General features: G+C 36.6%; 1 protein-coding gene across 1 annotated transcript in view; it reads left to right on the top strand.

The window, feature by feature from the left end:
- CUNH8orf89 (chromosome unknown C8orf89 homolog) overlaps positions 1 to 13,413 on the top strand; it is a 28,681-nt gene that overhangs the window by 8,367 nt on the left and 6,901 nt on the right. The window contains exons 2-4 of the mRNA XM_007453719.1: positions 2,259 to 2,425; positions 3,976 to 4,129; positions 8,036 to 8,089. Coding sequence (XP_007453781.1) covers positions 2,259 to 2,425; positions 3,976 to 4,129; positions 8,036 to 8,089 — 375 coding nt within the window. The remainder of the gene's footprint in view (positions 1 to 2,258; positions 2,426 to 3,975; positions 4,130 to 8,035; positions 8,090 to 13,413) is intronic.

Here is a 13,413-nt window from a genome sequence, read left to right on the forward strand (position 1 = left end):
CTTTCCCTTTGGCAACCATATGTTTGTTTTTTATGTCTGTGAGTCTGTTTCTGTTTTGTAAATAAGTTCATCTGTACTTTTTTTTAAATTCCACATATGTGATATGGTATAATATTTGTCTTTGTCTGACTTACTTCACTTAGTATGTTAATCTCTAGGTCCATACATGTTGCTGCTTTGAAATGGCATTATTTCATTCTTTTTTATGGCTTGAGTAATATTCCCTTGTATATATATTTACCACATTTTCTTTATCCATTCATCTGTTGATGGACATTTAGGTTGCTTCCATGTCTTGGCTTTTGTATATAGTGCTGCTATGAACATTGTGGTGCCTGTATCTTTTCTAATTAGAGTTTTCTCTGGATGTATGCCCAGGAGTGGGATTGCTGGATCACATGGTACCTCTATTTTTAGTTTTTTAAGGAGCCTCCATACTGTTTTCCATACTGACCGCACCAATTTACATTCCCACCAACAGTGTAGGAGGGTTCCCTTTTCTCCATACCCTCTCCAGCATTTATTATTTGTAGACTTTTTTTACAATGGCCATTCTGGTGTGAGGTGATACCTCATTGTAGTTTTGATTTGCATTTCTCTAATAATTAGGGATGTTGAGCATCTTTTCATGTGCCTGTTGGCCATCTGTATGTCTTCTTTGGAGAAATGTCTATTTAGGTCTTCTGCCCAGTTTTTAATCAGATTGTTTGTTTTTTTGTTGTTGAGCTGTATGAGCTGTTTGTGTATTTTGGAAATTAAGCCTTGTTGATTGCATCATTTGCAAATATTTTCTCCCAATCTGTAGGTTGTCTTTTTGTTTTGTTTATGGTTTCCCTTGCTGTGCAAAAGTTTGTAAGTTTGATTAGGTCCCATTTGTTTACTTTTGCTTTTATTTCTATTGCCTTGGGAGACTGATCTAAGAAAATACTCCTACAATTTATGTCAGAGAATGTTTCGCCAATGTTCTCTTCTAGGAGTTTTATGGTGTCATGTCTTATATTTAAGTCTTTAAGCCATTTTGAGTTTATTTTTGTGTATGGTGTGAGGGAGTGTTCTAAATTCATTGATTTACATTCCATATGAATTTTTTAATTGTTTTTAGTAAAATTTTAAATTCTTTTACATTGGCATTTTGATAAGGATTGCATTGAATCTCTGTAGATCATTTTGGGTAATGTAGATATTCTGACAATATTAAGTTTTCCAATCCATGAGCATGAGATATCTTTCCATTTGTATGCGTCTTCTTTAATTTCTTTTATCAATGTTTTATAGTTTTTCAGCATACAAATCTTTTACTCCCTTAGTTAAGCTTATCCCTAAGTAGTTTTCTCTTTTCAATGCTATTATAAATCGGATTGTTTTCCTAATATCCTTTTCAGATAGTTTGTTGTTAGTGTATAGAAATGCAAGTGACTTTTGTTTGTTAATTTTGTATCCCTCAGCTCGCCTGAATTCCTTTGTTAGTTCTAACATTTTTTTGTGGAGTCTAGAGTTTTCGATATATATAAGATTATGCCATTTGAAAACAGGGACAGTTTTACTTTTTTCTTTCCAATCTAGATGCCTTTTCTTTCTAATTGCTCTGGCTAGGACTGCCAGTACTATGTTGAATGGAAGTTGTGAGAGTGGGCATCCTTGCCTTGCTCCTGATCTTAGAGGAATGCTTTCAATTTTTACCTTTGATTATGTTAGCTATGGGCTTTTCATATATAGCCTTTTTTTATGTTGAGATAATTTCTCTCAGTTCCTAGTTTGTTGAAAGTTTTTATTACAAAAGTGTGTTGAATTTTATCAAAAGCTTTTTCTGCATCTATTGAGATGAGCATGTGATTTTTTAATCTTTCATTCTGTAATGTGGTATATCATATTAACTAATTTTTGTATGTTGAACCATCCTTGCATCCCAGAGATGAATCTCACTTGATCATGGTGCATAATGGTAATATTTTTGAGAGAATCCTAAGCATTACATTGTCATGTACATGATAATTTGCTGTCGAACTTTAGATTTTTTTATATTGCCAAATATCTGTAACCTCAAATTTGAAAGAATTCATTAAAATATAAAATATTTAAAAGAAAAAAGTCTTACAACTTATTTTAGCTATGTTCTTAAAGGCCTCTTGCTTTAAAATCCCAAGAATATGTATTTACATGTTATAAGTAAACTTTTCATTTAAATCTATATTAGTATTTAATTTGTATGCTGGAAAACAATTTGTTTTTCTGTATTTTGTGTCCTGAATGTGGTGCAGCATCTTACTTTCATCAGCACTGTTGAAAAAAGAAGAAAAAATACCAGTGCTGCCTCCTGAAATCAAATTTGAAACTTCTAATGTCACCAGAAATTCCCTTGACAGTTGTTTTCTTTTTGAGAGGAGTTGGAGGAAAGCAGTTTTAGAAACACAAAAGATGAGGAAAGGTAACTTCATTTTATTCTTATTTTACTTACAAAAATATAGAAAAAGTACCTTGAATTTACATGTACTTTTTTAATCAGTCAAGAGACATTAAATAATTTTTGTAACATTTAGGTAAGAAGGATAATACCGTAGGCTTATGGAAAAGAAAAATGGAAGCAGATTAGGAATAATTTACTTAAGGTAATTCTATAACTCATGATAAAAAACAAATTCTAAAGAACTACTCTTGATATCAGTGTAGTGCTACCTCTGTTGGATCATACTTCTTGTAAGTCACGTTTGTTTTAAAATACCTCAAGTTGGTATTTATATTTTAAGAAACCCAAATCTTTAACAGCACCTTTTTGTATTAATAATTCTAACCCAAACTTTATTTTTTGAGTGAGCTATGTGGAAAGTATCTTATATCTTATAGTTGCTCAATAAAGACTAATTTCAGAACTTTTGACTTGTATACGAGTCTAATAACTTTCCCCCTTAATTTCAAATTATAATTGTATTTCTTGTTTATACTGAATTTTGCCTTTGGCTTTATTAATGGAGATAGAATTCTTGAAAACAGCAAAATTCAAACTCCCCAGCCATTTCATCACTCCTGGTTTTGAGTGTGTTACTGTATTTTTTCGACATTTTTACTAGATTCCTATTAAAGATACACCAGTTTATCTGTTCTCCTACCTCCAAATCTAATTACTGAAAAGAAACTCTACGTGATTTTGATCAAGAGAAACTATTTTTCCCAAAAAAGAATAATCAAAGGTTGAAAAATAGCATTTTGAGCATTTAATATTACTCTAGTCCCATTAAATCCTATTTCTATTGCTATGCTAGATTTACATAGTAGAGAAAGCTTAGAAAACAATTCTCTATGTTTAAAAATCATCTAAACTTTTAATCTCTTAATCTGCTTTTTCCATTTACTGTCTTCATTTTGAAGTTTTTTTTTAAAAAAGAAAAATTTGAACAACGTCTTATACCAGTGATACCTGAGGTCAGTAGAAGCAGCCCTCCTGATGCTTCAGATGTTGCTGTTTATAGATTTGATGAGGGATTTTGCAGAGTGAAAGTTAAAATCAATGCCTGAAATGGAATTCTTTTCTCTCTCACTGCTAGCTCCGATAATCATGTATTTGTACCTCTTGATTTCTACACAAAAGCAGGAAGGTGAAAGGATTTAAAGTAGCAGATATTACAAGATTCTTGAAAGTGCTTTTAATCTGTCTTTCAATGTGAATGTATCTAATGTTCTGGGAATTCTGATTAAATAAAATAATGAAGGACAGTGATGACTATGGGAGATCTGTGAAGCTGCCCTGCTTCCTTCTTTTAATAGTTCTTAGCGCCTTAATCAGCTCTTGCCTACAGTCCCTATCCTCAGAATTGAAAGGTATTCTCTTGGGAAAGATGCTCGCTCAACTACAGTAGCTTAATTTTATTTTCTTAATGACTGATTTGGTATATTTATTATACATTTTAGTATACAGTAAAAAAAATTATATACATTTAATTAAGAAGTAATACAGATGGTTATTATACTATTTTTAATTAGAATGCACCACAGCATTTGGTCTAGAAGAATTCAAAGAATGTGTCAAAATGCCATATTTACCAGGAGTGCAAAATTGCCAAAAAAGTATAAGTTCCACTCCACTAGAGGTTCATAAAAGACTCCTGCATGCTGATACCGAGATGCCTCCTGTCAGGTAGGTCATTTCTTTTCGATTCTCTTTTGTTGAATATTTATTTATAGTAACACTGCTGAATGTAGAGGTTTTTCTGGCTAGTGAATCTAATTCTTTCTTGCCTATTTTTTGCATAAAGGATTTAATTTTTAAAAATCTCAATTAGCGATTTTATTCAGTTTGACCAGTAGGTACTTTTTTCTGTTTTCAAGTGACATTGCCAGAAGGAATTTAAGAACTTACTTAAAAAAATCTTTATTGCTTTAGCATAGATTGCTCTTGAGAATATTGGAATTTTTAGCAATATAAATAAATGAACTCTTTGCAATATTAACAGGTTTCTGTACCCTGAATAGAGAACCTTGTGTTTCATTTCTAGTTTGACTGAAGTGGTGTGAGGGGAGATCCTGAATGAGATGTCAGCCTAATGAAGACCTTGCATTGCTATCAGATGAAATGAGTTTGTCAGCCAGAAAAGTCCCACTGACTTTGAATACTGGCATTTAAACACATTATGATAAACACCTTTCCTACTATAAATCAGATTGCGTGACATAGCATTAAAAGAAAACTTCTTTCTCCAAAGGGACCTGTAAGTTAGTAAGACAGTCTCATATCCTATTTGGTTTCTGCTTTGATTTATTTACTTATTCATCAAGTATTTATTGAATGCCTAGTACTAATTCATTTTGCCAGCCTAAAAAAATGATGAAGCATTTATAGCAGTCTGAGTTGTAGCTCTCTTTAAGGGGATGATGTATATTTTCATAGTATCTCCTGCCATAGTGTGCTTTGAAGTCATCTAGTTATACATAGCACACACATATTGGAATTTCAGAATATATTTCTTGAGTTTTCCACTAGTATTATTGGTCTTGTTAATTACTCTGGCAACAAATTTTGGTAATATAAATAAAGAATTAGAATATACTGAAAATGAAAAGTTGTGGATAGTTTATATCTAAATTATGAAAATAAATAAGAACTTTGTAGAAAATTTGGGGAAAAAGTAAAAATAATTATTTGATAATTTATCCATTCTAACATATCCATTTTTATTGTTGGAGGTTCTCTTCTACCCTCCTTCATTTTGGATTTTTATTGGAGTTGTGATTTTAGTGTACTTACAATTTTTTATTCTGCCCTTTTTTACTTAATATTACATATATGCATTTTTTTCATGTTACGACATAATCTTCAAACAGTCTTTACTGGCCACATTATATTTCATTGTTAGAGCCATAGCTTATTTAATTTTATTTAATTTTCCTATTGTCGGACTTTCAAGTTGCTTTGACATTTTTTTGGTTTTGCAAATAACACCATAATGAACAATAACATACATAAAGCTTTTCCCATCTTTTTTTTTTTTTTTTTTTTTGCGGTACGCGGGCCTCTCACTGTTGTGGCCTCTCCCGTTGCGGAGCACAGGCTCTGGACGCGCAGGCCCAGCGGCCATGGCCCACAGGCCCAGCGGCTCCGCAGCACGCGGGATCCTCCCGGACCGGGACACGAACCTGTGTCCCCTGCATCGGCAGGCGGACTCAACCACTGCGCCACCAGGGAAGCCCCCATCATTTTTTTTTTTTTTTTTGGTGGTACGCGGGCCTCTCACTGTTGTGGCCTCTCCCATTGCAACGCACAGGCTCCGGACGTGCAGGCTCAGCGGCCATGGCTCACGGGACCAGCCGCTCCACGGCATGTAGGATCTTCCCAGACCGGGGCACAAACCCGTGTCCCCTGCATCGACAGGCAGACTCTCAACCACTGCGCCACCAGGGAAGCCCCCCCCCCATCATTTTTAATATCATTCGAGGACAGATTGTCAAGCTATAAAAATATAAAAAGCAAAATTACTCTTTCTGAAGTGAGGTTATGGTCAAATAAGGCAGAATCAGAGATGGTAGAGGAGAAATTGTGAGTTGCTAGTGGAGTAGATGGTAGCAGTTAAAGAGGAGGGATGGCAGGGATGTAGAAAGAAGAGACACCGTTGGAAACATGAATGTGAAACCTACTTGAGGGCAGTGAGTTTCCACTGTTACCGAGACACCTGTATCCCTGACACTCAGCTCACTCTTGACCTCCAGGCAAACGTATGTAGGGCTGCCTATGGCCATGGACTTGTCTCAGTACAGACCAGTCTTTCAATGCATATGATCATCTTAAAGAAACTGGAAACCCAGAAAGCACCAACAATTAACCCATTGGGCCTCTAGATTTTAAGTCTTCAATTTGCTTCCTTTTTCATCCGATTTCAGTTCATTATTTTTTTCATTTGCAATTTGGCTGTTTGTGAAATGATCCCTTAATATTTTATGTTGACTTGAGTGTGAATTTACTTAATGAAGAATAATTTGACTATATTATATTCGTGTTACAAGTGTTCTTCAGACACAAAGTGGAGGAGTGGTGGCTGAGTGTCACACTGCTTATGAACTGCTTGGCGAACGTAAATGTTGGTTCTTTTCCCTGTGTCTCTATTTTAGCCTTTCTACTGAGAACATGTCGGGTTGCCTACAAGTGTTTTATTCTCCTTTGCATATTGAACAACGCCTTGTGAAATAACAGTCTTGGCAAAGCAGGGAAGTACTCATTTTTGTCTGTCTTGTATATAACCCCGTATCCTTTTTTTAAAAAATCTCCATATGTGGATATTTGATTTAAAAACTCTGATAAAAGTTTAATGTGTTTTTAAATTTCTTAAATGATAAAATTTTTCAGTGAATCTCAAGGCATACTTTGGTAATATAATTGAAAATAGTCTTAGAGGTGAAGTGCATTTAAAAATTACAGCTGACTATCCTGCGGTATGACAAACTGCCTCTAGCTGGCAGGCTAGCAGACCTGAAACGATTTGTGAGTTTAATTCCCTTAAATTAATATTATGAAACTGAAGCAATATGACCTCTCAACTCACCAGTGTTATCTCTAAAAGTTCCATGCAGCCAATGCACAAAGATATTTGCTCTGATATTGGACACTGTTTTAAAAAAATGGATGTTCTATGTTTTTTGAAGGACATAAAGCCCTTCACGCTAAGGAGATGAATCATAGAATTTCAGTTATCAGTCAGTAGGTGGAAGAGAATCTGAGGAGTGTCCCTAGGGACCACTAAAACCTTATCACATAACAATCATTAAGGCTGGTCTTGAGTTCCAAACCTCAGTGTGAATACTAGGTCGGCTCATCTTGACTGTACCCATATTTGACAACTAGGAAGTGTGATGTTGCCATGGTAATAAGTTGCTAGGATACCTCCAAGCAGCTGTGTAAGCTGACTTCATTAAACTGTATCACATGGATTAAGAACTAATATATGTTTTGATTGAATAGAGAACAAAAAAAAAAGTTATAGCTGACTTCTAAAGTTTAATGACGTTACAAGAAATTTGGAATTCTTATGGGTTATCTCGCCCACAGCAGATTCAATCGTGACATATTTCCTCTAATAACCTACTCATTATCTAGATCTATTCCAATAGGAACAAAAGTTAATTATGACAAAACTCAGATTGTGGTAATTAATAGGTAAAAAGAGCACAAATAACTGATAATTGGTATCTGGCATATCTAGATACCCTGTTCATCTAACCTTGAGTCCCTTCCTCTAGCATTTCCTGAATCATGATTAGTGATAAGATAAAGGTGGGAAAAGTCAGACCTAACACTCATCCACTGGTAAAATTTATTAACAAAAATTGAGATACTGAGTTGGTTCATATCTGCTTCTGATTGGATTATTTGTGATAGAAGGAGTTTCCTTGATAGAAGGAGTTTCCTTTCTTTAACATTTATTTAATTTTCACCTGATGTCCTTCAACAAGTGAATTTCACTGAAAGCAAGCTTCTTATCTCCTACTGTATTTTAAAAAATTAATGTACCCTGGATTTATGTAAGAGTGAATTTATGATAATATATAATTTTAGGTTAAAGAAGACTAAGCCAACATGTACTGTGGCACCACTTCAGGAGAAATCAAAAGCTAGGCTGGATCATCTTTTTCTCCTACCACATGTCTTATTAACTATTCCATACTTATCTTTTTTTAAACTTCCTTTCTTTCCATTGACTTAATTGTCTTTGTTTTGTTAATGTTTCTTTTAAGCTTTGTTTGTAAACTTAGTGGATGTTGTGTTCAATATATACATACCATTATTATATTGTGTTGGAGGATGGAGGGAACAAAAAGTGCCTACCAAACTGAGAAGGCATCTTGAGACCAGAAACCGAGGCAGGCAGCTCCATATAATCAATGAATCAGCTTATTATATGGTAACTTACAGGATGGGATTGAGCGGACAACCATCTGGAAACGTGTAGTCACACTCCACACTGCCGAGGGGCCATTGGGGCAACTTTATAGTTAAGCTAGGGCATGGGGAGTATGTGCTTGAAAACAGGAAGTGTATTCCTAAGTCAAGATTTATGAATGGGTAACTGTTCTCATGGATGCCAGGAATATGTCAGGGAAGGTCTTCATCATTGTTTGGAGGCTAACAGAGCATAGAGGTCATATGGTCCTAATGATTATTAAGCAATATCTACTAACTACAAAGCCCTTAACAACAGAGAAGTGATTGACTGCACAGTACAGTCCCGGGTAAGGTCAGTGGGAGGACAGGAGAAACTGTGTGGACCCAAGATGGCATCAGTTATGCTAACAGGCATACCTCTCAGGACCCTGGGATAGGCCCTCATCATCTCTCATGTGGACCATTGCATAACCTGCAGAATGGTCTTGCTTTAGAGTTTCTGACCTTGGAAGTCCTTTAACACTACAACAAAAGCCTAAAACTTGGCCTCTAATCACATCACTCCCTTCTTCAAAAACAACTTGTTGGGCTTCCCTGGTGGCGCAGTGGTTGAGAGTCCGCCTGCCGATGCAGGGGATACAGGTTCGTGCCCCGGGCCAGGAAGATCCCACATGCCACAGAGTGGCTGGACCCGTGAGCCATGGCCGCTGAGCCTGCACGTCCAGAGCCTGTGCTCCGCAACGGGAGAGGCCACAACAGTGAGAGGCCCGCATACCGCAAAAAAACAAAACAAAAAACAAAAAAAGCACAACTTGTTACCTACAGACTAAAGTATGAACTCCTTAGCTTGGCCTTGAACTCTTTACCATCTTCCCCTAACTTTCCTTTCTAGCCTTATCTTCTAATTAATTTTTTCATGAACCTGTGTACCTGTAACATCCAACTACAAAAACCTATCTATATGCCAACAGTTTGGGTTCCATAAAGCTACTCCATGGTGACTAAGAGACTTTACAGCACCAAGGAGCATTTCCACCTGTTTGGAGTATGAGTTTGTCCTTTGAAGCTTTAAAATCAGACATTCTCACTTCCACCTTTCTGATACATTTCATCAGAATTTTGTTTTTCAAAAACAGACTCTGTTGAGTCAGTTAGTTACACTTTTAATGATGCCTACAAGATTTTGGAGAATTTCCTGGCAGCTCTGGTATCTACACTTACTGCCTCATTCCTTGCTTCACGTGTTACAGATTCATGGGGCAACATACTAAAGGAACCATTTATGGCATATGACATAGTGCATATGTCTAGCATTTATGTTCTCCAATAAATTCTTAGCTATTTCCTGAAGTAATTTTACCCAAAGTCAATGGTGAAGATTCTTGGGCTGTACAGTCAAACATTTTTCATTATATTTTCTTGCCTTCTGTTGATTATTATCTAAATAGGATTTTTCAACAGTGACAGTATTAACATTTTGGGCTGGATAATTCTGCTGTGGGGGTCTGTCCTGTGCATTGTAGGATGTTTAACAGCATCCATGACCTTTACTCACTAGATGCCACTAGCACCTCCCAAGGTGTGGTAACCAAAAATGTCTCCAGAAGATGTTGCCCAATGTCTTTGGGGTGGAAAAATCACCCTCAATTGAGAACCACTGTTTTAAGCATTACATCTTTAACATTATATGTTATCTGTTACCTGTCCTTCAGACTATCAAGTGTTTCATCCTTTACCTGTGCACAACAGTTATTTCCTTACCAGCATAACATGTTTTAAACCTTACTTATTTTTTTTTTTTTTCATATCTTTTTTTTTATTTTATTTTTTATTTTTTTTAACATCTTTATTGGGGTATAATTGCTTTACAATGGTGTGTTAGTTTCTGCTTTATAACAGAGTGAGTCAGTTATACATATATATATGTTCCCATATCTCTTCCCTCTTTGTCTCCCTCCCTCCCACCCTCCCTATCCCACCCCTCCAGACAGCCACAAAGAACCAAGCCGGTTTCCCTGTGCCATGCGGCTGCTTCCCACTGGCTATCTACCTTACGTTTGTTAGTATATATATGTCCATGTCTCTCTCTCGCCCTAACACACCTCACCCTTCCCCCTCCCCATATCCTCAAGTCTGTTCTCCAGTAGGTCTCTGTCTTTATTCCTGTTTTACCCCTAGGTTCTTCATAACATTTTTTTTTCTTAAATTCCATATATATGTGTTAGCATACGGTATTTGTCCTTCTCTTTCTGACTTACTTCACTCCGTATGACAGACTCTAGATCTATCCACCTCATTACAAATAGCTCAATTTCGTTTCTTTTTATGGCTGAGTAATATTCCATTGTATATATGTGCCACATCTTCTTTATCCATTCATCCGACGACGGGCACTTAGGTTGTTTCCATCTCCGGGCTATTGTAAATAGAGCTGCAATGAACATTTTGGTACATGACTCTTTCTGAATTCTGGTTTCCTCAGGGTATATACCTAGTAGTGGGATTGCTGGGTCATATGGTAGTTCTATTTGTAGTTTTTTAAGGAACCTCCATACTGTTCTCCATAGTGGCTGAACCAATTCACATTCCCACCAGCAGTGCAAGAGTGTTCCCTTTTCTCCACACCCTCTCCAGCATTTATTGTTTCTAGATTTTTTGATGATGGCCATTCTGACTGGTGTGAGATGATATCTCATTGTAGTTTTGATTTGCATTTCTCTAATGATTAATGATGTTGAGCATTCTTTCATGTGTTTGTTGGCAGTCTGTATATCTTCTTTGGAGAAATGTCTATTTAGGTCTTCTGCCCATTTTTGGATTGGGTTGTTTATTTTTTTGTTATTGAGCTGCATGAGCTGCCTGTAAATTTTAGAGATTAATCCTTTGTCAGTTGATTCATTTGCAAATATTTTCTCCCATTCTGAGGGCTGTCTTTTGGTCTTGTTTATGGTTTCCTTTGCTGTGCAAAAGCTTTGAAGTTTCATTAGGTCCCATTTGTTTATTTTTGTTTTTATCTCCATTACTCTAGGAGATGGGTCAAGAAGGATCTTGCTGTGATTTATGTCATAGAGTGTTCTGCCTATGTTTTCCTCTAAGAGTTTGATAGTTTCTGGCCTTACATTTAGGTCTTTAATCCATTTTGAGCTTATTTTTGTGTATGGTGTTAGGGAGTGATCTAATCTCATACTTTTACATGTACCTATCCAATTTTCCCAGCACCACTTATTGAAGAGGCTGTCCTTTCTCCACTGTATATTCCTGCCACCTTTATCAAAGATAAGGTGACCATATGTGCACTTTTTTTTTTTTTTTTTTTTTTGCGGTAAGCGAGCCTCTTACTTTTGTGGCCTCTCCCATTGCAGAGCACAGGCTCTGGACGCGCAGGCTCAGCAGCCATGGCTTACGGGCTCAGCCGCTCCGCGGCATGTGGGATCTTCCCAGACCGGAGCACAAACCCGTGTCCCCTGCATCGACAGGCGGACTCTCAACCACTGCGCCACCAGGGAAGCCCCATAGTTGTCTTCTTATAGTGCATTCATCACTTCCATGATTTTGCACTTATGGAGTAATGGAGTTAACAGAGCACCTCCAAACAAATAACAGAAATGAAAATTACTAAGTAAGACTTATATTGAGATTGTCAGTGGCAGTCAGATTGATTTGTTAGCAGCTTTGTAAGTTTAGTCTGTGGAAGTTCATAAACTTCTTGGATATTTCCTTTATCTGAATTTCCATGAGCTATAAACAACTTCTGTAATCAACAGGTAACATGAAATAAAACTATAAATGTTAATTAGAACAAAAGACATTTGTTTTGCATCTTGGCCCAAATGAATATTTGCCTGCCTATTTTCCAGTAGGCCAACTTTATGGTTCTTTGGGGCTGGGTACTTTGTCTTATTCGCCTTTGTATCTCTGTAGTGCCTGTACCAGTCCTACAACATATGGAGTCTTCAGTAAATATCAATACTTGTTGCTTTTCCTTCAGAGTCATATAAGAAGGCAGTTCATTCATTCATTCATTCATTCATTCACCAAACATGAATTTAGCATCTACTCTGTGCCATTCATTGTTCTAGTTCTTAGGCTTAGAGTACGTCTCTCAACAAAACAAAGATCCCTGCCCTTGTGGAGCTTACATTCTTGTGAGAGAATACAGCCAACAAACATTAAATATAATAAACAAATCCATCACACAGTATATTAAAATACATACTATTTTTTTAACTTATTTAAAAATTTTTTATTTTATTTTATTTTTATTATTTCTGGTTGTGTTGGGTCTTCGTTGCTGTGTGCAGGCTTTCTCCACTTGTGATGAGTGGGGGGCTACTCTTCGTTGCAGTGCACGGGCTTCTCATTGCAGTGGCTTCTCTTATTGCAGAACACCGGCTCTAGGTGCATGGGCTTCAGTAGTTGCAGCATGCAGGCTCAGTAGTTGTGGCTCGTGGACTCTAGAGTGCTGGCTCAGTAATTGTGGCACATGGGCTTAGGTGCTCCACAGCATGTGGGATCTTCCCGGACCAGGGACAGAACCCATGTCCCCTGCATTGTCAAGCGGATCCTTAAACACTGTGCCACCAGGGAAGGCCCAGTACATAGTATTTTAGAAGGTGGAAGTGCAGTAGAAACAACAACAAAAAATAGAACAGGATAAGATAGATCAGGAGATCTGGGGAGAGAAGGATGATTTACAGTTTTAAATAGAGTGGTTGGCAGTAATATTTGGGCAAAGATTTGAAAGAGGTGAGGGAGTTAAACTCTGGGAAAAAGTTATTCTCTTGGGGCCAGCAAAGGTCCCAAGGTGGGATGGTACCTGACCTGTTGGAAAAAACATCAGGAGTCAAGTATGGCTAATCTCAGAGGGTGGAAGATGAGGTAAGAGAGGTAATGGAGTGTCTGACCTTGTGGGGCCCTGAAAGGGACTTTATATTTAACTTTGATTGAAATGAGGAGCCATTACATGATTTTAACAAAAGAATGATTTTAATGTGATCTGATGTAAATTTTTATATATATATATATATATATATATATATATTTTTTTTTTT

This window comes from Lipotes vexillifer, unplaced genomic scaffold, assembly GCF_000442215.2.
Source record: "Lipotes vexillifer unplaced genomic scaffold, Lipotes_vexillifer_v1.1 scaffold35, whole genome shotgun sequence".
Taxonomy (NCBI): domain Eukaryota; kingdom Metazoa; phylum Chordata; class Mammalia; order Artiodactyla; family Lipotidae; genus Lipotes; species Lipotes vexillifer.